The 27,234-nt window shown below is 58.4% G+C and overlaps 1 protein-coding gene across 1 annotated transcript in view; it reads left to right on the top strand.

The window, feature by feature from the left end:
• LRIG1 (leucine rich repeats and immunoglobulin like domains 1) overlaps positions 1-27,234 on the top strand; it is a gene marked incomplete at both ends in the record, with an annotated part of 107,186 nt that overhangs the window by 72,773 nt on the left and 7,179 nt on the right. Inside the window, 8 exons of the mRNA XM_080715590.1 lie at positions 7,324-7,461; positions 9,254-9,397; positions 11,031-11,174; positions 13,705-13,848; positions 15,393-15,536; positions 17,517-17,597; positions 23,734-23,805; positions 24,710-24,781. Coding sequence (XP_080571716.1) covers positions 7,324-7,461; positions 9,254-9,397; positions 11,031-11,174; positions 13,705-13,848; positions 15,393-15,536; positions 17,517-17,597; positions 23,734-23,805; positions 24,710-24,781 — 939 coding nt within the window. The remainder of the gene's footprint in view (positions 1-7,323; positions 7,462-9,253; positions 9,398-11,030; positions 11,175-13,704; positions 13,849-15,392; positions 15,537-17,516; positions 17,598-23,733; positions 23,806-24,709; positions 24,782-27,234) is intronic.

Here is a 27,234-nt window from a genome sequence, read left to right as displayed (position 1 = left end):
CGCACGTGGCTGGCTTCGAACCTGCGCGATCCTCCTGTCTCGCCTCCCAAGCGCGGGGATGACAAGCGTGGCCACCGCGCCCGGCGACGTTCACACCTTTTATAAAAGTATCTCCACCTCAGCCCAAGTCACAGTATGACTCTGCGCTCCAATAAAAATGTTTACAAACTAAGCGACTGCCGGCACTTGGCGAGGGGCCTGTCTGCGCTGTGCTGGACGAGGTGGACTCCCCGTGTCTGCCAGGGCCGCCGCGGCAGGGCCGGGCAGGAGGGACTGGGCTATGGCAGGCGGGTCACGGTCACTTCCCGCTCCAGGGATGACCGTGTGCAGCTCCTAAGTTTTAGCCAGAGGATCAAGCAAAGCACAGGGCTCCGAGTTGGATTTTGTGGCGTATGTCAAGTTATGGAGGACATGCTCTTTCTGGGTGGAGTCTACACCCAAAGAGGAGACGGCTGCCATAATGGATGGGCGAGCCGAAGGGCATCCCTGCTCAGCGGTGGCTTGGCCAGCGTCACTGTGTTTCAGAATAATTGGCAGAGTTAAGGAAGACGATCCCGAGTGGCCTTGGGGATCCATAGGGGAACGCCATCCCCGTCCCTCTCCACCGGCTGCGGGAAGGAGCCTCGGCTGTCTTCCGAGGAGCAGTGATGACGAGGCGTTGTACAATTGGGTTTCGTTTCTCGTTTTTGAGGAGGTAGAAAATACATCAGCAGGATCGGGTGTGATTAATGATGTCTGAATGGACTCTGGAGGGAAGGAGGGAAGTTTTTTTTTTTTTTTTTTCTCCCCTCCAGTCCCAATTTGCAGGTGGTTAAACCAGATAGAGTGATTTACACACTGTTCCAAAATGTCATCAGATCCAGAATTAGAATCTGGGATCTCCCCCACCCCCCCAAAAAAACCCAATTAGATGTCACTGCATTAACAGGGACGAAAACCGTGATGCTCGTTCTTGCAAGTTTCAGTAGAACACACGGGCTGATCGACATGTTCTCTGTGGCTGCTTTGATGCTAACAGCGGAGCTGGGTCAGCCGGACGCACGAGGCGCACAGAGCCCCCCCATCCTTGCCATCGGGCCCGTTGTAGAGTAGGTTTGCCTGTCCCTGGTGTTGACACTAGGTGCATAATTTTAGGATCCACAAATTATCCACCAGACCCACCTTGGCCTCTGCCTTTGATCTCTTCGCCCCTTCTTCCCGGCTGTTATCTGCAACCTGAGATCTTTTCCACTACTAACGGGAATACCTTGTAAACCAGGCTTTCACGGAAACCTGGGCAGAACAATCACTTTCGATAAAAAGTTTTAAGCGTTGGTTTCAAATGCCCGGTCTGTTTTACTGTCTAATTTAACATCGGCTCTGAAAATGTAGCCAAGCTGGGGAGCTTATCCTGCCTGCTCTGTGCCTTTGAAGACTGATTTTATTTTTGAAGCCTTTAACAGGTGTGGGGTTAACGGACTTGTGATGTATTAAGTTCTCCTCCACCCAGAGGGCAGCCCCCGGGACTAAGCGCACCCTGGAGGCCTCCCCAGCCCCCAGGAGCACGGCGTGTGAGGGCTCCTTTGAGGAAGTGCCCCTGGCACAGCCCGCCCTGCCTCCCCGCGCGCTCTCCTTTTATTTCTGAATTTCAGCACACCTCTCTGCGGCTGGAGCTGCCCCGGGAATGGAGGGCCTCTGTCCTGCGCGCACGCAGGTCTCTGAAGACCCGATCTTGTCTTTTCATGCAGAACACCTAAGGATGCCGGGCTCATCTTACTTGCTGAGATTTGGGCACTCGAGGGGCCGTGCGCACAGGACTCTGGGAAGCCGGCACACGGGCCGGGCCTCCTGGCCGAGGCCACTTGACACACGCCGGGCTGAGCCGACCGTGAGCTTAGCTGGGGAGCATTCAGATGGGTTTGTGGGTGACTCTGGAGTAGCACCCTTAAAATTCTGCCAGAAGAGGCTCTTGCGGGGCGGGGGGCTCTGTGGAGACATGGCCACTGAGTTTGCATCTTGGCTTCTCCTGCTTTTCAGCTGTGTGGCCACAGACAAGCTCAGTGGGTCTCTGAGTTAAATGGAGACAGTCATGAGCTCAGTTGATAGCGTGGGATTTCATGACTGTACCGCCCAGAGCCCGCTCCGGACATGAGGCCTTCGGCAGCTGGTCTGTGGGGGTCCGGGGCCCAGCTCTTCCCTCCTCCCCTCTGCGGGGGACACAGAAGGGGCGTCATAGAAGGCGGGGTGGGGTTTGGTGTCTTGGTCCAGTCTCTCGCGGGAGAGAGAAGGGCGCTGAGTCCTGCAGAGGCGGCCGCCTGGGGTTTGCTGTGGCGTGGCTGAGACCCCCGACTTGTGGGTGACCCGGTGGTGGGTTCGATGTCTGCAGCTGGCGCAGGCTCACATCATGGGTGACGGGCGGAGCTTAGGGGTTGCAGATCCGAGGCCGCCTGCTGTTTCTGAGGGGAGCCGGGCCCGCCTGTTTGCCTTGAAACGCTGCACCACCCCTGGAATATTTAACTGTCTTTTTCCAAAGCTCCTCTATCAACTAGATCCGAAGCTTGGTTCTGAGCAGAGAACAGAAAAGTGCAAAAAAGAACTGTTTTATTGAGCAACTGCTATAAGCCCGGTCACATCGGCCCAGGGGCCTAGGAACTCACAGCCATTGCAGATGGGGTTAGACTTACCTATGACCGACATTGCTGGGATCTGAACTTGTTGGGAGGGGACGCAAAGGCCCACGGGAGCGCGGCGCTTCTGAGCCACAGCAGAGATCGAGCCCTGGAGAGAAGGCCGTGTGCGTGTCCTTGGAGATGAGGGCTGGGCCGCCTGGGGTGGGGGGCGCTGCGTCCCTGCGTGTCCCCCTGGGGCCCCTAGACTGGCCCTCCTCACGAGAGGCTCCTGAGTTCTCCTGACTGCGTGCCTCTGCTAATGCTGCCGGGCCCCAAATCGGCACCCACCCTCCGTCCTTCCGAATTTAACCTGTGGTCGCGATCTGCGATCCATTCAGCAGATATTTACTGAGCACCTACTGGGTGCCTCGTGCTGTTCCAGTGGCTGGAACAGTAGTGAGAGTAGTAGAGGACTCTCTCTGCCTGCCCGGAGCCACGGCGTCCTGGGCGAGAGGTACTAAGCTGGAAGTCGGTAGTTACTAAGTGTATCTGGCAGCTCTTGGGGCAGGTGAGGAGAATAAAGCAGGCAAAGGGTGGAAAGTGTGTGTGTGTGTGTGTGTGCGCGCGCGCACGTGCACACGCGTTCACATGCACACAGGCTCAGGCCAGGCGTGCAGGGAAGGTCTAGCTAAGATGCCATGTTTGAGTGTAGACGGGCGACGTGAGCGGGTGAGGCTCACAAACGGCCTCCTCACTGAGCAGCTGAGGCTCCAGGAACCGCGATCCTCCTGTCTCAGCCTCCCGAATGCTGGGATCACAAGTGTGCGCCACCAAGCCCGGTGTGTTTTTAACGGACCCTCCCTGGCAGCTGTAGGTGCATTTTTGAGTTTAGGGCCTGGGAGACTTGTGACAGAGGCATGGCGGGGCAGCCCCTGAGCCAGCGGCTGGGAAGGTGGGTCCTGCCTCTGCCTTTGGACCCATTCAGAGAGGCTGCAGGCGCGTCGGGGTGGAGGGTGGAGTTGGCGGCCTGCTTTGCCTGGCTCCTCCCTGTCCAGACTAGAAAAGTTGGGGTCACCGTGAGGCGCCCCGCGAGCATCTCCAGCTGCATGGGCCCCGTAGTATTATCCTGGGTGCTGGCTCTGGCTGCCGCCCCTCACCTGGCTCCAGGTGGCCTGGGAGGTGCTTCTCGCCATAGTGCTGCCCGCCCCGCTAACCCTGCCGGGGCTCCAAGCTCCCGGCCCCCCCGGCCCAGCATCCGGGCTCCGGCCAGGTCCAGAAGAGCCACGCTGGCCCCGCTCCTCCGGCCGTCCCGGTCCCACACCCTCGTCCATCTCCATGGCTGCCTCCTCCCTCGTCCATCTCCATGGCTGCCTCCTCCGCCGAGTGGGGAACTTCCTTCCCCAGCGTGTGAAGGAGACTTGGCTTCCTCACTGCGCCCTTTATGCACAGCAGGCCCAGAATGCACTCGATTCAGTGAAGAAATGGGCAAGAAGGACGAAAAAGGAGAGGACAAAAGACAACAAGCGGACAGCGGCGGGGCGGGCGGCCAGCTGCCCCGGCGCCTCTCCCGGCCCGGACCCTCCGCTCAGGCTCCAGCGCTCTGTATTCAGGGTTCCTAGGAGTTTTGCCTTTATTTCTTGTCTTTTTTCTTCCTGTACTTTACATAATAAAGGTTTTCTTTTCTTTCTTTCTTTTTTTCTTGGAGTCAGAAAACTCAAGAGACTGTCGTTTATTATTGGTCTCAATACAGAACTCAAAGGGAGCGGCTGGGGAGCTGGGGAGGGCGCGGGGGCCGAGGGAGGGGCCTTTCGGGAAGTTTCTCTGTGAGCAGAGTTGTGCCCTTGTAAATATATTTTTGAGTTTAGGGCCTGGGAGACTGGAGGCTAAATTAAAGGCATGGCCCCCGGGTGGGGGGGGGGCTCCAGGGAGGCGCCCTGTTTCTGCCTTTGGAGCCAGTCCGGACAAGCGTTTGCACAGAGGAGAGGCCACTTGCTGAGCGGTACCCGGCTTCCTTGCTTTGCCCAGAGGCTGGAGCACTGCCCCTGTGTGCTGAGAACTGGAGCGTGTGCCAGGAACCCACGGGCCGCACTCCCTCCGGGTGTGCTAGAAAGCGCCACCCCGGGCCAAGTCCCCCAGGCCGATTCCCACCGCCATCGGCACCTTGCTCCTGAGTTGATTAGATTCAGGGTTTGACAGAGAAGGGGAGGCACAAATCAGTCCTGGCCAGGCTGTGGTTCTGTCTCTCAGGCACAGAGTGTCAAGTGCGCCTCTTTCTTTTCGGATAGTCAATCTTATCATCGCCATCTTTTTAAAAATCTTTCTGCCGGGCGTGGTGGCGCACGCTTGTCATCCCCGCGCTTGGGAGGCTGAGACAGGAGGATCGCGCAGGTTCGAAGCCAGCCTCAGCTACTGAGTGAGGCTCTCGGCAACTTAGTGAGACCCTGTTTCCAAATACAATATAAAATAGGTCTGGGTATAGCCCGGAGGTAGAAAAGCCCCTGGGTTCCACCCCCAGTACCACCAAAATAAACAAATAAATAAATACAAATCTTTCTGATTTTTGCATGGTGGCGCACACTTGTAATCTCAGCATTTGAGAGGCTGAGACAGGAGGATCAAAGGTTCACGGCTAGCCTCAGCTACTTAGCAAGGCCCTCTGCAACCCAGTGAGACTGTATAAAATAAAAAAAAAAAGACTAAGAAACTAGTGCTGGGGGTGTAGCTCAGAGGTACAATACCCCAGGGTTCCATCCCCAGTAACACACACACACACACACACACACACACACACACACACACACACACTCTTTCTGAGCCAGGCGTGGTTGCACACACTTGTAATCCCAGCATTCAGGAGGCTGAGAGAGGAGGATGGCGGTTCATGGCCAGACTCAGCTACTTAGTGAGGCCCTTTGCAACTCAGTGAGACCCTGTTTCAAATTAAAGAATAAAATAGCTGGGCATGGTGGCGCACGCTTGTAATCTCCACGCTTGGGAGGCAGAGACAGGAGGATTGTGCAGGTTCGAAGCCAACCTTGCTGGCTTAAGAGACCGTTTCCAAATAAAATATTGAAAAAATAGGTCTGGGAGTGTAGCCCGGAGGTAGAAGGGTTCCATCCCAGTACCATCAGAAGGAAGGAAGGAAGGAAGAAAAGAAAGAAAGAGAGAGAAAGAAAGAAAGAAAGAAAGAAAAAGAAAACAGGGCTGGGGTGTAGCTTGGAGGTAGAAGGCCCCTGGGTTCTATCCCCAGTTCAAAAAAAAAAAACATTTTTTTCCCTTTCATCCCGTGTCTATCTCCAAGCTAGCATGTGGTAGTGTTATTGAGTAATAATTTCTGCCTTGGTTCTTCAATGCAGTGGGGGGAGTGTACAAGAAATTCATCTAGAAAAGAAGACATGGGGTCAGGAAGCCCATGATAAAAAGAAGGGGAGGGATTTTGGTTTCCGAGAGAAGCGTCAGGAAGGTGAGTGGGTGATGGGCTGGCGTCTTCGCGGGAGAGCCTCCCCGACACCTCCTGCATATTGCTTTTGGGGTGATCCATGCTATTTGGTTTTGCACCCCACCTTACTGAGTCCGTGCCATCCTGTCCTTTCCCATGGGGAGGAGTCTAGGCGACGCCCCATGGGGTGAGCCTTCCGACACTCCTGCAGTCTAACCAATTTGTTTATTTATTATAGTACTGGGAATTGAACCCAGGGGCATTCTTTCTCCAAGCTACACCCCCATAAAGAATAAAGAATAAAAAAATAAAGAATAAAAGAAATTTATTCTTTATTTTGCAACAGGGTCTCATTAAGTTGCGGAGGGCCTCACTAAGTAGCTGAGGCTGGCCGCGAACCGCGATCCTCCTGTCTCGGCCTCCCAAGCGCTGGGATGACCAGCGTGCGCCACCACACGCCCGGCTTGACTAATTTCATTTCAAAGGGCCCTGTTAACCTCTTTCCTCGGGTGCTTCAAGCCCATCCCATTTAGCCCATCTCTCATCTCCAGCCGCAGGACAGCAGGTGCCAGTAAAACACCAGGCTCCTAATTGGATTGAACCAAACGTGGGCTCTGGTGCCCCGGCGCAGCTATGGTCGGCTTGGGCTCCGGAGCCGGCTGGTGGCAGCAGCTCCCCCTGGGTGTGGGGAAGGCTCATGGCACAGCTGGTCTCTGCACTTAGATATCTATCAGCCATGTCCTTGCCCCGGGGAGGGAGCGCAGCCGAGGCCTAGATGGTATTTTGGCAGACACCCCACGCCAGGCAGAGAACCCAGAACTCCCCAGCACCCAGCCAGACTGCTCGGTGGGAGAGCCGCAGGCGATCGCGATCGCACTGTGAGCGCCACCAAACCGCCCAGTTATGAAGGAGCAGGACGGGGGGACTGTGAGGGCGCGCACCTGTCACCCCAGCACTTGGGAGGCCGAGGCAGGAGGATCGCAGCTTCCAGAAGAGCCTCGGCAATTTTGCGAGGCTCTCGGCGACTTTGTGAGGCTCACGGCAACTTAGCGAGACCCTATTTCCCAATTAAAAAAAATAAACTAGGGCTGGGGTATAGCTCAGAGGTAAAATGCCTTTGGGGTCAACCCCCAGCACCAAAATAATAATAACAATAATAATAATAATAATAATAATAATAATAATAAAAGTGATGAACAAAAATCCCAGAGCAGAACAGCTAGCAAGCAGTGGGGGTGGGGAGGTCTTGCAGTTACTTTGCAAAACCAGGTGCTCGAGGCCCGCCCTGCGTTACAGGCACCACAACAAGATCAGCAGCGTGGACGGGGCCCGGCTGAGCGCCTACCTTGCCTTGGAAGTGCTGGATCTGAGTTCAAACAACATCATGGAAATCCAGAGCGCCTGCTTTCCGCACGGACTGCACCTACGGGATCTGTGAGTACTTCCGCCGCCCGGACGGGGCACGATGCCTCCTTCGCCTCTCGGCCCTGTCTGGCCGGGCTTCCCTTGGCGGGCAGTGGGTAGGGCCCATCGTTGGCCTCCGGGCGCTTGCTGATAAAGCATCTCCACGCCCCACAGCGTTCTCTGGTGGTACACACAGAGGGGAAGCTGAGGCTGGGGGGATTCGGCCTACAGAACGCACCTTGCAAGGCCGTGCGTGTGAGGCTCAGGTGCCGGCCTTCCTGCCCACTAAGCCTGTCTCGTTCCCGCTTCCTGGGCTGGGAGACGAGGTTTGGGGGAGACCTCGCTGGATTCTAGACTGTGTTTCTTGTATCTGTTGGAACAGGCCATATGGTCGTCCTGGGGAATCTGTGTTCTGTGGATTCTCAGGATCTTTTAGGTTTCTCTGTCTGACTTCTTTTTATCTTTTTATCCATCTTAATGCCCCATCGGGTACACAACGGAGAGGAGTAAAAAGTTAAAACCTACACGATCCGATTCTTATTGGTAGGAAAATGTTGCTTTGGGGAAAAGTCAGAAAACCTAGGTATCCACCTGAGCCGAGCGCGGTGTCGCACACTTGTGTTCCCAGCACTTAGGAGGCTGAGACCGGAGGATCGCAGTTCTCGGCCAGCCTCAGCTACTTAGTGAGGCCCTTTGCAACTCACTGAGGTCCTGTTTCAAAATAAGGAATAAAAAATAGGGCTGGGAGTATAGCTCAGAGATAGAATGCCCCTGGGTTCCATCTCCAGTATCGGGGAAAAAAAAAAAGGTGCCCACCTGCCGCCTGGTGCGTCTTTGCTCAGGACAGAGAAGCCACCAACAGCTGGACCACCTCGAGTGACCTCTGCACGGCAGGAGCGGGAGGGCCGGGCTGCTCTGGCAGCGAGCGCCTGCTGTATCTTTATACACAGGCTGTTCCTCCTTAATCTAGAGTGTTAAGAACAAACAGCAGAGAATCCTCATGTGCCCTGGCCGGGGCCTCTGCCTGACAGAGACCACAGGCACCTTGTTCTCCTGCCCCATGGCAGAAGGTTCTCTCTGGTTTTCCTCCTCTTCACCTAGGCTAAAAAAAAGCAGCCGTGGTCTGGGAATGGCAGCAGGAGGTGTTGGGCGACTTCTCAGAGGGCGTGCGGACCCGTTCCTTGTATTTCTTGATATAATCTGTGTAGGCACCGTGCCTCTGCGCTGTATGTGCTTTGAGAACCGGCATCTGTCTTCTCCGTGAGGTCTCGGGAGGCACCTACGATGCACACAGCACTGTGGGGAAATACCACTGTTTTCTAGAGAATTCTTCCACTCTGGAGTGTCTAAGCAAGTGGCTGATCCCCTATGGAAGTCACGCGTTGAGACCCACTTCAGAATGAAAGACTTGTTTCCAAACCCACGTGATGACATCGCATCTGGTCTGGGGTTCGCTGTGTGCCCTCCGGGGCCTTTCTCCTTGGCCTGGGGCGGCAGGCGCGCAGGTGATGGAGTCCTGCAGGTGGCGGTGGAGGTGTTGTGATCCCCCCTCCTGGGCCAGCAGCCCCGAGTCCAGGGTGCTCCGGGCTGAACCGAGGCCGCTTCCAGGCCTTCGTCACACGGTCCCGCCACCTGTCTCTGGTTCCCCATCTGCGCGTCACGACAGGCTGTGCACCCTCGCAATCACAAGTGTCTCAGCAGAAGCCCGCCCCTCTGTGTGTCTTAGCCTGTCCTCCCCTCTCAGACCTGCTGGGTCTGGCGTCTGTCACAGAGGGAGGAAGGCCTCCCGTGACGGGACGTTTTCTCTCCCACATCGTCCCAGCAACCTGGCGAGCAACCGCATCGCCACCCTGGAGTCGGGAGCCTTTGATGGCCTGTCGCGGTCGCTGCTGACGCTACGCCTGAGTAGAAACAGGATCACCCAGCTTCCTGTGAAGGCATTCAAGCTGCCCCGGCTGACTCAACTGTGAGTACAGGAACCCGCGCTGTAATTAAGGTTAGCCAAATTTTACGGGGCCCAAATTTCCCCCAGGACCTCGGACCAAATGCAGCCCCTTCCTGGCCCCACCCCTTCCCCGGGGTAAGCTCTGCAGAAACCACCTCGCAGCCCTACGGCGGCACCTAATAAAAGCGGACGAGGACCCGGGCCTGGTGCTGGCCTCCTTCTCCGGCCTCTGACTGCCGGAGAAAGACGCACAGACTTAGGTGCACGGGTCCTTGTTGACATTTTCCAAACAAAAACAAAACTCAAAACACGGAGGAATCCTGCTGTTAGTGGGATGGCTGGCCGCAGGCCGCCTGTGTCCTGTCGGCCTCAGAGGTTGCAGTCTTGTTTGGAAAGGTGCCTTGGGCATGACTGCGTCTGATGCTTCTCCAGTGGTATGGCGTGAGATTAATGTAGTCCAGGGTAGCGCGCAAGAGTCTTCATCTGTTAGGCCTCCCTCGGCAGTTGATTTGTTATTGTCTTTATTTTTTTATTTTTTATTTTTTTGTGAATGGAACCCAGGGCTGTACTCCCAGAACTATTTTATATATTTTTCTTTTCTGGAAACAGGGTCTCACTAAGTTGCCGAGAGCCTCACTAAGTAGCTGAGGCTGGCTTCGAACCTGCCCATTTCTCCTGTCTCAGCCTCCCAAGCGCGGGGATTCTGCCACCACACCCAGCTTTTTATTGTATTTTTATTATCTACCTCCGGGCTATACTTCCAGACCTATTTTATACTTTATTTGGAAATGGTCTCACTAGGTTGCTGAGAGCCTCACTCAGTAGCTGATGCTAGCTTGAACCCGTGCGATCCTCCTGTCTCAGCCTCCCAAGCGTGGGGATTACAAGTGTGCCCCACCACGCCCGGCTTTAGTCTTTTAAAAGGACTTAAGTAGCTTTTTACTGACCAAGGCCACTTGTCCTCTTAGGATAGCACAGGACCTTACATTTAAGAAAACCTCCATTAACCAAAACCCGCCATCAGGAGGACTTTATTTACCCCCCCCCACACACACTCGTTTTTGGTTTTAGCCAGAGAGTGTATTTCAGGAAACTAAGCTGGGATCACCTGCTCTGCATGCCAGATCCAGGGCTTCACTCTCTTCTTTCTGTGGAGAGGTCTCAGTGATCCCGGGGAGGCTGGGTCATGACACGCTGCAGAAATATCTGGGGAAAACCCGCGTTCTCGTCCCCGCCCCCAAGTGGCCGGTAGGTCCAGCCCACCGAGATTCCCGGCATCCTTTGGCTCCATGAAGCTCCCCCCCCCCGCCAAATGTGGAGACCCTATGAAATGCCCTCACTGGAGTATTACTGCCATCCGACACCCAGTGGCCGGGTTCTCCTGGGTTGTGGTGTCCACTGTGGAGTCTGGCTGAGCTGAGGGACACCTCACCTAAGAGATGGCCTCCCAGTCACGCCCGAGCCCTGGCCGAGGCTGTGAACGGTGCCTTATCTTTGGGAAGACGGGCTGGCACTCTGTTTCCAGCCGGGAGCCCTAGTTCCCTTCAGGACCCGAGACTCTCAGCCTCGCTCCCCTCTGGCTTGCTGGGCCCCCCTGGGCGTGTGGGGCGTGCGCCCCAGGGCGCCCTGACCCTGGTCTTCTTCGTCTCTTCAGGGACCTCAGTCGGAACCGGATCCGGCTGATCGAGGGCCTCACGTTCCAGGGGCTGGACAGCCTGGAGGTGCTGAGGCTGCAGCGGAACTCCATCAGCAAGCTGACGGACGGCGCCTTCTGGGGGCTGTCCAGGATGCACACGCTGTGAGTGGCGGGACCCAGCCCGGTCCTCGGGGCCTTCCCCCCGCGGTCCAACTCGGTGCCTTTACAAGCTGGACCAAGTCTCATGGTGTGACTCGCAGAGCAGGAAAGTCTCCTGCAGGGGGTTTGAGATTTGATTAGGTCAGGTAAGCAGGGTCTGGAGGGGGCCCCATCCCCATTTCCTCCTCTGAAGGCGCCCAGAGAGGGCTCCCCACCCCCGCGCCCCACAGGAAGCGCCTTCTCTCCCCGCGTTGGGTCCAGCAGTCTTTCTTGATGTGCATGTGGGCCAAACATGTTCCTCCTGGGAGATTTATTCCTGTCTTGTGAGGTAATCAAGACACTCGGTGCAGATGTGTGATGGCTTTTTATCAAGGGACCGTTCTCCTCAGCCAGATGTGCACCAGAGCCCGCCCGCCCGCCCAGCCCGGGAGAGCTGCCGCGGCCACAAAGCACAGGGAAGCAATCGCTGACCTCGCGTTCTGAAACCTTTAACTTTGCTCATTTTTAACCAGAGGTAACGCCTCTGCATACATAAACTCAGCCCCCAAAGGACGGCACTTGCCGCTCCCGCCTCCCCGCCTCCCCGCCATCGCTCCCGCCATCGCTCCGCCTCGGCGCTTCTCCAGGCGGCAGTCGGCCTGAGTCTTCCTGTTTGGTTTTCCTGTGTCCGGTTTGCTGCTGGTTGCTTCCGAGTTGACACTTAGACTAGGATCTTGCCTTCATTAGTTAACTCTGTAACGAAAACCAAAGCGTAGGCCCAGGTCCACCAGGGTCCACACAAGTCTCTGCATGACAGGGACCAGCGTGCTGCCAGGGAAACACCATGAGATTTGGCCCACCTTGTGGGTGTCGCTTCTCAGGGGCCGCAGTTTTCCGCCCCTGATCGTCTGGATCTCTGTTTAACAAATTCACAAGCGTGTTCCTTCCTCAAAGCTGTCATTTTAAGAGTCCGAAGTCCAGTTTGGGTCATGTGCCTGGGTGGGCCGAGATTGAGAGAATTCTCAGAAGAAAATAGCGTTAGGCCCTGCCATTTGGTTTTTATGTTGAACAAATGTGTACAGATTGGGGGTGGTGGTCGCCGTTTATAAATCCAGTGTCTGGCCGGGCGTGGTGGCGCACGCTTGTCATCCCCGCGCTTGGGAGGCGGAGACAGGAGGATGGCGCAGGTTCGAAGCCAGCCGCGCTGGCTTAAGAGACCCTGTTTCCAAAAATAAAATAGGTCTGGGAGTGTAGCCCGGAGGTATAAGGGTTTCCAGGAACCCCAGTACCACCAATAAATAAATAAATAAACAAACAAATCCAGAGCCTGCTTTGGGAGCACCGGCAGAGAGTAAGGTGGGCAGAAACCAAGGGTGGTGGCGCAGAGCCCTTGTGATACTGAACAGGGACTGCAGCGTGGACTAGTAACTCTGAGGAAGAGGCCAGTTGTGGGGCCAGAGGCGTCCCTGGCAAGGGTGGTCCATGTTGGGAAACCGAGGAATAGTGTCCGGGTCTTCTGGACTTACGCTGGGGTTTCATCCTGACCAGCCTGTTGTAAGCTGGAGGTACTCCCCTGGCCCTAGTCTTGGGAGCTTCCTAGCGTAGGTCCCGGTGCGCTGGGAGGTCGCGGCTGTCTGTCCTGGCGATCGCTGGGCCGACGGGGTGCCGAGCATCGCTGCCGCTGCCCAGCGCCGCCTGCCATTCCGCGTAGCAGCAGCTCGGGAAAGGTCCCCGTCCAGAGCTCCAGCGCGGTCTCACGCCGCCATCCAAGGGGCCTAAGCTGCACCACTGTAAGGGGCCAGCGGTGCTTACTCGGGACACCCGGCGGGAGCCCAGTCCTGAGCGCTGCCGGCACCCTCACCTGCCCTTATTCTGAGGGTGCAATACTAAGGATTAAACCCAGGGGCATTTACCTCTGAGCTGTTCCCTTAGTGCTATTTTTTGTTCTTTATTTGGAAATTTTCTCACTATGTCGCAGAGAGCCTCACTAAGTAGCTGAGGCGGGCCGCGAACCTGCGATCCCCGTCTCAGCCTCGAGTCCTGGGATGACAAGCGCGCGCCACCGCGCCTGGCACACCTGCCCTTTTTGACTCCTTCGCCCCCAGCCCCGTGGGGGTGATGCTCTTGGGAATCTAGCTTGACAGGTACGCAGGCCCACTAAGCCATCAAAGCGGAAAATGGAGATGTTGATTGAAGTTATCCAGCCCCGGAGCCGAAGCCCGGGTCTGCTAGCACGGTGGTCCTGAGCCCAGACTCTGTCAGCCAGGGCTGGGTTTTAGTAGCGCTGGCCCCTCCGCCCTGGCTGAGCTGCCCATAGGAGCCGGCCCCAAGCATCTCCCGGCCGCCATTCCTGCCCGGGCCTCTGTTCTTACTGAGAGCTCCTCTGCCCATCTGTTGGCCGGGCTCGCTCTGACTCGGCTCGAAGGCCTTCCGGGCAGCTGCTCTCATCCGGCTCTGACCTCCCGCCTGGGCCCCTCCCCTCGGCCGGCCCTCCGTGCGGCGCCCTTCATCCTGCGCCCGTGCGGCGCCCTTCATCCTGCGCCCGTCCTCGCAGGTACCTGGAGCACAACAGCCTGGTGCAGGTAAACAGCGGCTCACTCTACGGCCTCAGCGGCCTGCACCAGCTCCGCCTCAGCAGCAACGCCATCTCCCGCATCGACCGCGACGGCTGGAGCTTCTGCCAGAAGCTGCATGAGCTGTGAGTGGCCTCGGCTTTGCTGAGTGTTGGGGGCGAGGCGGGGGAGTCCTCTGGAGCCCCCAGCGGGCAGGCCGGTGGGGGCACTGCTTGGGGGGAGGCACAGCCCGGCTGGGGCAGGACTGCCGGGCTCTAGGCCTCCGAGCATCTTCACAGCCTCCTGTTGCCTGGTTTCAGATTAGGAGCAGCATCTAGGTTGGGGGGGGGTGCCCCCAGGGCCTCCTGGGGTTTGAAGAAAGCTCCCAGGGTCTCTGTGTGGGGGAGGGGAGGGGCAGCCTCAAGACCCGAGGAGCGGGCGCTTCTGCAGCGAAAGGGTTTGTTTGGGGTCCACACAGAATATCGCACTGGAGCAGGACAGGGAGACAGAGATGGCGGCCCCCCCAGCCTTGGAAGGACGTGTCCTCAGTTTACCCCTCCTTGCCCACTCAGCTTCCTGGGTGGCGCCCTCCACCCGCAATCCAGGGCTGGGGGAGGAGGGGCAGAGGCGCAGAGGCATGTCGCCGTGTTCCTCTGGGGCATGGTGGCGTCTGCCCCGCGGGGGGCTCTGGCCCGGCCCGGACAGCAGGCGCAGCTCCCCACGGCGACCCGTGCCGGCCTTCGTCCTGTCCCGCTGCCGGACTGAGCCTTGCTTTCCAGCATGTTCCCCGCCCTTCCTTTTAAGCTGAATTCTTTTTTTTTTTTTTTTTTTTTTGTGGCACTGGGGATGAAACCCAGGGGCAATCTACCTCCAAGCAACACCCCAGCCCTATTATTTGTTCTTTACTTTGAAACGGGGTCTCACTGAGTTGCAAAGGGCCTAAGTAGCTGAGGCTGGCCGCGAACCGCGATCCTCCCGTCTCAGCCTCCCAAATGCTGGGATTCCAAGCGAGTGCCACCACGCCCCGCCCAGCTGAATTCTTTTTTTTTTTCTTCCTTTTTCTTTGGTGGCACTGGGGTTCCTGGAAGCCCTTCTACCTCCGGGCTACACTCCCAGACCTATTTTATACTTTTTTTTTTTTTTTTGGAAATAGGGTCTCTTAAGCCAGCACGGCTGGCTTCAAACCTGCGTGATCCTCCAGTCTCAGCCTCCCAAGCGCGGGGATTCCAAGCGTGCGCCACCACGCCCGGCAGCTGAATTCTTTAATTGCAGGCAGGGACATAACTCTGATCTCCGGCCAGGTCCTTGTGACCAGCAGGCACTGTGACTTTTTTCTCCAGGAGGGAAGAACGTTGCCCATTCATCTTCGCGGATTTTATTTGCCTTCTCCCCGCCCCAGCCCCAATTTCCCATTTTCATCCATCGCCCAGTAATGGCCGGGCCAGAGCAGGAGGTTTGAGCCTGACCCAGCGGCAGTGTCTGGCCCCTGTCCTGTTGAGGAGAGGGCGGTCCGGCGGGAGCCCCGTGGCCCTCGAGGCGGTGGTGCGTGGTGCCCTCTGCTGCCTGGTGCTGGACCTTAGTGAGTGGACACCGCAGGGCCTTGCGCCCCCTCAGGGCTCCTGGGGTGCCGCCGTGCGGCTGTGACAGGCTCCTCCAGGGGCCTGCCGCTGATCTGGGCCTCCCTCCTCAGGATCCTGTCTTTCAACAACCTCACGCGGCTGGAGGAGGAGGGCCTGGCCAAGCTGGGCAGCCTGGGCATCCTGCGCCTCAGCCACAACGCCATCAGCCACGTCGCCGAGGGCGCCTTCCGGGGACTCAAGAACCTGCGCGTCTTGTAGGTGTTCGCCGTGGGGGTGACGGGGTGGCGGGGACCCCGAAGGGGGAGGCCAGGATGAAGAAAGGCGGCCACGGGGTCGGGTTCCGTTCTCCCTGGGGACACGTCCGTCCCGTGGCAGAGAGAGCGGGTTGCGGAGCGCAGGCAGAGCCCCGTGACCCCTGAGACGCTGGCGCGATGTCCTCTGTCGAGCTCGGGCAGCAGCTCTGGGAGGTGGCGCTGTCCAGCGGTCACTCCTGCAGTGCTCGTGGCAGGATGCTGAGGTCCCCATGCTGGGAAGTGTCCCCCGGGGTGGGCGCTGCTGTGGGAGTTCTTCCTCCCCATCTGGAGCCTTGGGGACTTCCATACTTTTTGTGTGTGTGGCGCTGGGGATGGAACCCAGGGGCATTCTACCTCCGAGCTCCACCCCCAGCCCTATTTTTTATTCTTTATTTTGAAACAGGGTCTCACTGAGTTGCAGAGGGCCTCACTAAGTAGCTGAGGCTGGCTGTGCACCGCGATCCTCCGGTCTCAGCCTCCTGAATGCTGGGGTTTTAAGCGTGTGCCACCGCGCCCGGCCCATTTTTGGTCCTGTATTTTTTTCCTCCAAGCCAGCGTAATGCCACGGTCAGCCCTCAGTCCTAGCGTGTGAACAGCTCATTTCCTAGAGTGGTGGGGTTGTGGCAGTTTGGGTGCTTACAGAAGGGCGTCACCACAAGCAGAGGCACCCTGCCGCCCCTCTGAGCGTCGGGCCAGGTCAGGCTGCGCAGGGCTTCTGGGATTTTTGTAGAACTTCTCAATTGTCGGCCTCACCAACCTCCAAGCACCTATTTCGTACGGCTCCCAGAAGGATGCAGGGCTCTCAGCAGAGCAGCAGGTTAGGGCCTCTTCCTGGCTTGCTGCTCTGCGGGGAGGGCCGGCTGCGGCTGCGGGAGGGTGCTGTCTGCACTCGCCCAGCACCCAGGGCCTTCATGTCCATTCGTGGCCGGGGAGTGTAAGCGCCTGATGCCACGCTCTGCACGCTGAGGTCCGCCCATTGCAAGGCCTGGGTAACAGGGCTGGAACACTCAGACTGAGCTGGCCAGGAAGAAGAGACCGACTTTGGCAGCCAGGGCTGGGAGCTGGGAGACAGGACCTGGTCTATTCAGTCTGCAGACAATAGGGAGAGAGCTATTGAAAGAAGTTCCTTCCAGCCGCACACGCTCCCTCGGAGCTTCCTGCTGCAGGACAGAGTCCCAGCGAGCATTCCTTTGGCCAGGGCTCCGTCCCCTCTGGCGGTGCCCATTCCAGGCTGTTCCGGAGCCCAGGGCAGCGGGTGTCTGCAAGGCTCAGAAAGTGGGGAGCGCAGGAAGTCCGGGAGGCAGCGTGCCTGGCCTGCGGGTGTCCTGCCTGGGCCCTGTGGCCGCCCCGGAGCTGGGAGGTGCTGGCGCAGCGGCCTTGGCATGTGCCCTGCTGGAGGAGCTGGCCCGAGCAGTTGGCCTCGGCTCTCTGTCCTGGCGGGCGAGTGGGTCACAGGTCTGACTCAGCACCCAGATGTTCCTCCCTGGCCCCTGGTCCACCGCTGTGCACGCTGGGGCGGAGACCGGCCGCAGGCCCCAGGCCCTGGCCAGTGTGGAGTGGCCCCAGGCCAGGCTCTTTTTTTTTTTTTTTTTTTAGTTTCTTCCTCTCTCTTAGGTCCAGAAAAGGGGCTCTGGTTTACGTGAGAGTGGAGGGACCCTGACGGGACCTTCCCAGCTGATGCCCCCAGCCAGGGCCCACGTCCCCGGGTGGTTGCGGGGCGGGGTGGGGTAGAACACAGAGCGGCACATCCCTGGTGCTGAGCGCCGCACCGCCCTGCCCCGGGCCAGCAGGGAAGCTGCTTGTTGTCAGCTTCGCGGGGAGGCAAGAGGGCCAGCCAGGCCATGAGGCGGGGCGTGCAGAAGGGCTCCCCTGAGCTTTGGGGGGACTGGGGTCCCATCACCCTGAGGCCCAGGCTGAGCTTGCGTTTCGCCTTCTCCCCAGGGACCTGGACCATAACGAGATCTCGGGCACCATCGAGGACACCAGCGGCGCGTTCGCGGGGCTGGACAGTCTCAGCAAGCTGTGAGTATCACTGGGCGTGTGGTTCTGCGTACAGAGGCACACGGGCCACCTCGGCACCCCGTCCCCTCTGTCCCCGGCCCGTGGTGGAACGCGGGCTCCTCCGATCGATCATGGAGGCCCAGCCCCGTCCCCGCCAGGGTCTCCTCGCTCCGCCCACGGGGCGCCAGGAACGCACACCGGGCATTTGGTGGCCGCTCACAACAGTTGTGAGAACACCCATGGTTTTTGTTGTTCTTTGCACAAAGGAGTCCTGTTTTCACACTCAGTTTCTACAAATCGTGTGCAATGTCTCAGGCGGAGTCATTTGATAGTTTCGAGGCGCCTGTTGGCATTTTTGTTAAACACACCCTCGGACGGAAACAGTCTTCACCGGGGCGGTACTAGTAGCTGTGTTAACCTTAATGTTTTAGGTCTCTTTCTCCCCCAGCTCCTAGAATTTTCTAGTAATTCTGCTAGACACGCATATGTGTGTGTGTGTGTGTGTGTGTGTGTGTGTATGAAAGGTATCTAATGATCTCATGAAGGCAGGCTCCGTCTTCGCAACCCTTTAGAGTTAAGGGGAGAGAAGGGAAGGGGTTTGGCCCAGGGCTCCACAGCTGGCGGGTGGCAGGGCGAGGTCCGCAGCCCTGGCTGCAGCGCCATCTTGCTCCTGTGGCCGTTCGGCCTTCAGAGAATTGTATTTCTATTTGAGCATCCTCCGCTCTGAGAGTGTCAGAAAAGCTGTCTGTCTTTCTCTTCCCTAAAACAATGCCCCCTTCTCTCAGCCCATCAGCCCCTTAACCACGCATGGCATGCTGGGAAGAGCCGGAGCCAGCCTGGGCCTGGTGTTAGTAAGAGGCTCCAGGCTGGCTGCTGGGTTGAGAGCCCCGTCCAGCCCCAGCGTCCCCTGCCCCCGCCAGAACTGTGGACAGGTGAGGTGTGGGACCCAGAGCTGCTGCTAGGACATGGCGGCTTCTGGGACATTCTTCCTGAAAGGGAGAACGCTCTGGCAGCACTTTCCAGGTGCCTAGCCTGCCTTCCCCAACACCTCCTGTGGCCCAACTTGGGCTCCACCAGGGTGGCGCCTCCACACTGGCTTGCCCCAGACCCGGGGGCTGCTGCAGCACTGCGTCTCCGCCTCAGCCCTGCGGCTCCACCGAGTCACGGTCTTATGGCTGGAGGCGGGACGTGTTTAAAACACGCACGCAAGCCGGGTGCGGTGGCGCACGCTTGTCATCCCGCGCTTGGGAGGCGGAGACAGGAGGATCGCGCAGGTTCGAAGCCAGCCGCGCTGGCGTAAGAGACCCTGTTTCAAAAATATAAAATAGGTCTGGGAGTGTAGCCCGGAGGTAGAAGGGCTTCCAGGAACCCCAGTACCACCAAAAAAAAAAAAAATAAAAATAAAATAAAAATAAACCCACACACACACACACACACACACACACACACACACACACACATTCTCTCTCTCATACACACAAGATCAGGGAATTGGGACGGGAACAAGGATTCCATAAAATGTTCTTGTGCAGTTGGTGGCGTAAGTGTGACCGCATCACGGTTCTGTTGTAGGAGAGACCCCCGGCTTTTTGTGATGCCTGCCGGCAGGAGGGAAAACCCCTTTCCACCCCACGGCCACCGCAAATTCTCCAACAAATTTGAGAATTTGTTTTGCCGCCGCTGTCACCATTAGAAACACCCGCTTGGCCTCGTGGTAGAGGAGGCCGGCGTGACTGCTATTTAATGGGTGAAGCGCGGCACAGCGTTTTCCTGGATCTGGTTCATGATAAGTAAAATAAAAAATTAATGCGAGTAAAATAAAAATAAGTGAGTACGGCGGAGTGTGAAAAACAAGAGAGAGGTCCGGTACACATGGCATGTAAAGTTTTAATGGCACGGCTCTCCCGGGGATCAGGGCGAGGCACCGTGGGGCCCGCGCGCCTGTCCGAAGCTTGAGGACGCGGGCTCTCCTTTTCAAGGTATGCATCTCTGGAGATGGGGGTTTACTCGCGGGAACGCCCAATTCTCCCGGGGGTTTCGGCCCCTCCCTTTCCCTGCAGAGGTCATGTGACACAAAGTCACATGAGTGCAGGACCCAACTTATCATCCCGGCCTTTTGATGGTAGGGATAATGGATGACGTTGGACCCTCTAGCTTCTTCCTGCTGTCAAGGGGAGTCATCAGGGGCCCCAGGCCAGGAGGAGTCGGGAGTCTAGTCCCCCAGAAGGGGGTGCAGGTGGGTGCATAGCTGCAGTGCGAATTGGAGGTTACCCTGAACAGCTTAGTGATGTGCGCTTGAGGAGGCTTGAACAGGCAAGGGCTATTAAAGAAAAAAAAAAATCATGAGATTGAGCAGGCGACCAAAAAGGAGACTGGCTTACTCAGTACCTGGAGAGCTACCCTGAGCTGGCAAAGAGGATGGAGGTTGAGGGATCCAGGAGCCGTAAGTCTTCAGCCAGGCTGAGTAGGGCCAGAGGCGGGGCCTGGTCTGGAAAGGTGCTCCCCCTGTGTTGAGGCACCTGGGGCTCACCCTTTTCCAAGGGCACTGTTCCAGTGGCCCTCCTGGCTGCACGCCGGGCACAGTCTGATTGGTGGGCATGGCTTTGCCCCACTTCAGGCAGGCTCCTGGAGGTAGTCCTTGTTGCTGTCCTCCACACCTAGGTGGTGCTCCAGAGGGCTGAGCTGCCACTGCCAGCCATAGGGCGGCTACCAGGGATCTGCTTTTTGGCAAAGTCAGAGTGTACACTCCATCTCCGCCTGTTTCTCTCTGGAATTAAAACTTTAGATGCCATGTTAAGGTTCTGTCAGCTGCGACGGACCTACACTCACACACAAAGAGCGCGTCCCGGGACGGGTGTCCGGCAAGAATGGCAACGCAGACTCCCCACGGGCAGAGGGTGTCGCCCCAGCCCCGGCCTGGCCCCAGCGTTTCCCGCAGCACCTAGGGCGTGCCCAAGCGGGCCGGAAAGGGAGCCAGAAGCCGAGCGCGTTTAGGACCGTGCGGAGCGGCCGGGCAGCCGCCCAACAAAATTGCAGTCTGGTGGGGGCCAAGATGGCGACTGTGACGTCACCAGGCAGCGACTGCGCGCCATCACAAAATGGTGGCTGGTGGGAAAATAAATGGCAGCTGATAGGGGAGAACATTTTGAGGGATATCAGACCACTTAGAAAAGTTCCTAACTATTCCTGGGCCACCGCAACCCATTTCCCAACTTGTATCAAGGCAGACAGGCGCTCAGGGCATCTGCTAGTATAAAGGTTCGACTCCCCATAATTGGTTCGCGGGCAGAAACGAAGAACAGGAAATGGGCGTCCCCGATTTCCCTACTCAATCGTTCGGAAACGGAGGTTAAGAGATAGAGAAGAACACCTTCATCCCTTCTCAAAACCGGAGGATGACCTGGTCATCCGGAGGGTGGTCCCAGTGGACCGGGGGACAATGGGTCACCAAGCGCTTGGATTTTGGGGTCCCAGTGGACCGGAAGACCCAAGTCCGGAACCTGCTAACCAAGGGAAGGAGACAGTTTACCGGAGTGAAGCGTTGTCGGCCAGCACTGGCTGCAACAGAAGTGCTGAGAAGCTGCTGGGGGCGCGGTGGAGCTGGAGCGCGCGGATGCCGGTGGCTGGTGTGGACGGCACTGGCGGCTGGCGCAGGCGGGATCAAACGGTGGCACGTAGGCGGCATGGCTTGGCGGGTTTGCGGCGTGGAGACAAAATGGCTTCCAGGCATGCGGCAGTCACTGAGGCTGGGCCCCGAGGAGCACCGCCAGTGAGCCTGGCTTGGGCGGGTGAAACGGAGCAGCAGCAGCGAGTAGAGCTACGCCTGGCGCGGGTGACTGTGGCAGACACCGAGGCCGGCTGTGCGCTGCCCAATGAGCCTGGCTCGGGGCGGGCGGGGCAAACCGGCCAGAGGTCCCAGCGGTGACCGGAGCGCCGAGCTGGAACAGCGGTTTTAGGAGGTCCAAGCAGCAGGCAGAGGTCCTGGCCCGTGCAGGAGGTCGGCAGGCAGAGCAGGTGCCAGCATCACTCAAGGAGCCTGGCTCTGGGTGGGTGGAACTGGCAGCCTGGCGGCCGGCGGAGCCTGCGCGCCCCAGTGGTGGTGGCTGCAGCCACGGTGGCAGTGGAAGATGGCCGTCGGCGCTCCAGAAGAGAGCACGTGGCCAGGAAAAGATGGCCACCGGCTCTTAACAGAGCCGGAATGATGGCCGCAGACTCTCAGCAGAGCGCGGGATCAGAAAGATGGCCACCGGCTCTCAGCAGAGCACGGGGCCGGAAAGATGGCCACCGGCTCTCAGCAGAGTGCAGGGCCGGAAAGATGGCCGCGAGCTCTCAGCAGAGCTCGGGGCTGGAAAGATGGCCGCGGACTCTCAGCAGAGCCCGGGGCGGAAAGAAGGCCGCCGGCTCTCAGCAGAGCGCGGGGCCGGAAAGATGGCCGCCGGCTCTCAGCAGAGCACGGGGCCGAAAAGATGGCCGCGGACTCTCAGCAGAGCCTGGGGCGGGAAGAAGGCCGCCGGCTCTCCCGGAGAGCACGGGGCTGGGGAAGAAGGCTTACGGTCCGCGCAGGCACGGGGCAGCAGTGGCGGCAGTGGTGGGAGCAACGCCTGCAAGCAGAGCGCTGGTGTGGGACCTCACAGTTGAGCTGCTGGCGGGTCGGAGAGTCTGGGGCTCAAAAAGAGATTAAAAATAAGAGAAAGAAAAAAAAAGGGGGAGGAACCCAAGAGTTCTCCCGGTTTAGCACCAAATGATAAGTAAAATAAAAAATTAATGCGAGTAAAATAAAAATAATGTGCGTACGGCGGAGTGTGAAAAACAAGAGAGAGGTCCGGTACACATGGCATGTAAAGTTTTAATGGCACGGCTCTCCCGGGGATCAGGGCGAGGCACCGTGGGGCCCGCGCGCCTGTCCGAAGCTTGAGGACGCGGGCTCTCCTTTTCAAGGTATGCATCTCTGGAGATGGGGGTTTACTCGCGGGAACGCCCAATTCTCCCGGGGGTTTCGGCCCCTCCCTTGCCCTGCAGAGGTCATGTGACACAGTCACACGAGTGCAGGACCCAACTTATCAGTTCATAGGCGACTTTGCTGCAGCTCCGGGGCCTGAGTGGGTGTGGAGGTCGGCGGCGCCTCGGGCTCGCTCAGGGTTCGGCGTAGCTGTGACTTGCTGCCGGTTCTGTGGCCACAGAGCCCAGGTCGGCACGGCCGCCGGGTTTTCTTGTCGGGTGCATTTGTTGTGATGGGAACGTGCAGAGTGCGAGGCGGGGAGGTGCTCACAGGATGGGGCGGCTCTCGGGTCCCTGCATTCTGCCTTGGAGAGACAGTGAAGGCCAAGGGGTCTTTGGCCCCCTCCTCGGCCCCAGTGCAGCCAGGAAACACAGCTGGCTTAGTGTGTGGCTGAACGTGAGGCCCTGGGACAGTCTGTTTTGATGAGGCGGCTGGGGTGCCCCGGCTGCTCCCGTCCCTGTTCCGGGGCCTGGCCTGTTCAGGCGCGAGCCCGTGCTCCCTACAGCACCTGCCGCTTCAGCCTGGCTGCCCCCTGGGAGCCCGGCACAGTGGGGTGGCGGCTGCAGCCTGTGGTCTTTAGATTTTATTTCTTTTCCTCCCTCCGGAGGGGCTGGTCTCCTCCGCCCTGTGAATCCTGGTCTTACTGGGGCTGCAGTCACAGTTCTTCCCAGTTCTTGGTGGGACCCGCTTCTCACGGGTCGCCAGCTTAGAGGACCTGTGGAACAAGACTTTGCAGACCCAGCTGCGTTCAGCAACCCCGGCCTAGTACGCCGAGTTAGATTGGGTGTCTGGCTCACACGGCCACAGCGGGGGCTTCTCCTGCAGGCCCTGGGCCGCTGTCCTGCCCCGGGCACCCACGTTCCCATCCTCCTCTCGCCTGTCTGGGGAACTGGCACCCCAGAAGGGGGTTCTCATTGCTGTCTGTGTCTGCCTCCTCTGGTGGTCGGGAGCCAGCCCCACCGTCACGTGAGGCATCACCCACCTGACCCCACCCCGGGGTTCCTGGAGGGGGCAGGGGGCAGGAGGCCTCTCAGGACGGCCGTGCGCCTCCCCGCCGCGCTCCTGTAGGGATGCCCCGCAGCCTCAGCTGCCTGGCCCTGACCTGTGCTCTCTCCCACCCCGCCGCGCTCTCTGCCCCTGGATCCGTGGGGACTGCAGAACTCTGTTTGGAAACAAGATCAAGTCCGTGGCCAAGCGAGCGTTCTCGGGGCTGGAGGGCCTGGAGCACCTGTGAGTACCTGCCCCAGGCGGCTGCGGAAGCCTGCCACACTGACCACGCTCTGTAAACCCAGGGTCGGGCTTTTAGTGAACACCAGCTGCTGCCTTTGCATCCCCGGCAGCTTCAACTCGGCCTTTACTTGTGTCTCCAGATCAGCCCCAGGCGTGTGGCGGTTGGTGGGCTCCCAGCTGACAAACACCTTCCCCCTGCGGCTGTGCGGCGTCCCCACCGCACCCGGCTCCTCTGCGGCCTGGGTCTCGCCGCTGCTCCCCAGGGCTCTGTGTCCCTGCAAGCCCAGCACCCACAGCTCGGCACTGCAGGGCACCTGGAGCGCCCCGCCGCGAGCTCGTCCACCATGCGGCTGCCTCTGAGAGCCTGGGAGGAGGGGGCAGCTCGAAGGGAGCACGGTGCTTCTTGGGTGGACGCCCAGTGTGTGGCTTCATTTATTTCCTCTTTTTAAATTTTTTTGTTTTGTTGTGGGACTAGGGATTGAGCCCAGAGGCATTCTACCTCCAAGTTATATCCCCCAGCCCCTACTTTATTTGAAAACAAGACCTCGCTAGGTTGATGAGAGCCTCACTACTTGCTGAGGTTGTCCTTGAGCCTGTGATCCTCCTGTCTCAGCCTCCCGAGTGCTGGGATTACAGGTGTGTGCCCCCACGCTGGGCTATTTCCTCTCAGATCAAGTTCCCCCTTTGCTCGTCAGCCTGCTGAGCGAGCTCCCGCGGGCCTCTTGGCTGCCCCATGCCGGTGTGCTCCCCGGGTCCCTCCATGTGCCCGGAGCCACCTCCCCGGGAACCAGCCTCGGAGCCCGGCCCTGTTCTGGAAAGTCGGGGCTCTTCCAGAAGGCCTCTGTGTGCGTGGCCGGCTGGAGGGGCGCCAGGTTCTTTGCTCAAGTCCTGTGTTGCGTTTCAGGAACCTGGGAGGGAACGCCATCAGGTCGGTGCAGTTGGATGCCTTCGCGAAGATGACGAACCTGAAGGAGCTGTGAGTACCGGCGCCGCGGCTGCCCCGCGCGGAGGGGCCGCAGGGCCCGGACCGCGTTGCTGTGCCAGGCTCGCCACGCCGTAGCCGCGCCGTTCACAGGCAGACGCACGCTGAGTTGTCCTTAAGCACTGCCTGCAAGGCTGTCTCTGGATCAGTCCTGACAAGCCCTATCTTAAGATGCCACACGGCAGCCAGGCGCAGAGGCACACGCCTAGACTCCCAGGGCCGGGGAGGCTGAGGCAGGAGGATCAGAGGTTGAGGCCGCCGCGCAGTAACTTAGCAAGAGCCCTGCATCAGCCTAACCAGAGGGCTGAGTGTAGTCAGAGGTAGAGTCCCTGGGTTCAATCCAGTAGCAAAATACACTGAAGATAAAAAGGGCCAGGGCTGTAGCTCAGGATAGCACGGCCTGGGTTCATGTCCAGCACCACCCAGAGTAAACAGAAGCCTGCCACAGGAGTTCTTTGGGGCTCGTGGGCCACACGGTCTGTGTCCTGCTGTGTAGTTATAGCGAAAGCAGCCATGAGTAATCCATCTGCGCCTGGGCGTGGCCGGTGACATAAAATTAGTGTCCACAGAAGCAGGCAGCGGTATGCGCGCTGTTGCGTGGCCTACGGTGACATAAACTCTGGGCCATAAAGTGAGTGATCACGCCGCTAGCGACATCAGGGGCAGGTTTTCACCCTGCAGGTTGAGCAGCGCACTCGGTCGCGCTCTGGGTGAATTTCTGTGGGTGACGTGGAGACGCGCTCGGAGTTGGACTCTGGAGGGAACGCACCGTGTGAGCGGCAGCGCTGGGCCGGCTGGCTGAGCCGGGAGGCCGCTCCAGCCCTGCCTTCCCACGCCGGCCCACCCCGGCTGGGCTCCGGAAGGCCCGCTCTCCTCCTGGGTACCCGGCCCTGCCGGCTCTGCTCTCCTCCTGTGCCGTGGAGGTGGGGATCCTCCGAGGGCCATGCCCCACGGGTAGGCCGTCCCATCTCACCATGTCTGAGCAAAGGCAGAGGCCAGATGAGTTTTCCCCAATTCGACCTCATCCCCAAACCGGTGCGACGCCCGGCCAGCCGCCCTGCTCGGCCTCACAGGCGTGCCCCCTGATTGGGAGCTGCAGGTGCCGGCACAGTGGCTGGGGACTTCCTTCTGGCTCCGGCAGGCTGTGAGGTGCCCAGCACCTGGTGCAGCCACACCAGCACCCACGCTGGGCCGCACGCCCCCCTCCTGTCTGTGGGGTGGGGGCTTCTCAGGCCTGCCTCACCTGCCCAGCACGTAAAAATGCAAATGGCCCGGGCGTAGGCCCAGCATCCCCATTATAATGGCTTTGAGATAAATTATTTCAGTCTTTAGAAAAACACTTTCCAATGCCGGGTGTGGTGGCGCACGCTTGTAATCCCAGCATTTGGGAGGCTGAGACAGGAGGATCTGAGTTCACGGACAGCCTCAGCTACTTAGGCCCTTTGCTACTCAGTGAGACTGTTTCAAAATAAAGAATAAAAAATATGGCTGGGTGTGTAGCTCAGAAGTAGAATACCCCTGGGTTCCATCCCCAGTACTGCAAAAATAAATAAATTATTAAATAAATAAAGAGAGAAAGAAAGAAAGAAAGAAAAATAGGGCTGAGGGTGTCACTTGGAGGTAGAATGCCCCTCAGTTCCATCCCCAGTACCGCAAAATCAATCCATCAGTCAATAAATAAACAAACAATAAAAAAATAGGGCTGAGGATGCAGCTCAGAGGTAGAATGCTCCTGGGTTATTCCATCCCCAGTGCTGCAAAAAAAAAAAAAAAAAAAAAAAAAAAGAAAGAAAAGAAAAGAATAAAACTTTCCAAATTATTATGATTTTTATTTACTTTTTTTTCTTGGTCTGGGGATTGAACCCTTTTTATTTTGAAACAGTCTTGCTAAGTTTCTACACTGGCTTCCCATGGGTGATGGCCCTGCCTCAGCCTCCCCTGTACTGGGATGACAGGCGCACCACTGCGCCCAGCGCCCAAGTCACCAGCGTGAGTGAGGACGTGCCGCTGGCCTGGGCAGAGGACAGGAGGGCAGGGGAGGTTGCGCCCAGTGGTCGGCCTCGGGCCACATTTCGCTCTCATCTGTTTACTAGTTTCTCTGCTTGTTAGAAGGCCAGACCCAAAGAAAATTGAAAGCCGGGCCCACGTGTGCTGTGGCGAGGTCGATGGAGGAGGCTGTGCTGTGGGCCATGCCCGTGTCTGGCATGGCTAAGCACACCGTGCCCCCTCCAGAGAGCGGCCACTGCCGGGAGGGAACCCGCGGCTGCCTTCGCCTTCCCCCACAGAGGCCTGCTGCTCTGCAGCCGGCCGCGAGCTCTCCCAGGCCCGGGCGGCTAGACCAGAGGGTGACTTATCTGGGCGTGAGTCTTCAGGAAGGAATGTCTGCTCAGATGGCCATTCTGATTTTTGTTTGAAAAGCTTATCCTCAGTTGCTGAGAAATGAAAAA

This window comes from Muscardinus avellanarius (genome assembly GCF_963383645.1).
Source record: "Muscardinus avellanarius genome assembly, chromosome: 18".
Lineage (NCBI taxonomy): Eukaryota > Metazoa > Chordata > Mammalia > Rodentia > Gliridae > Muscardinus > Muscardinus avellanarius.
This window is presented reverse-complemented; position numbering and strand designations above follow the sequence as displayed.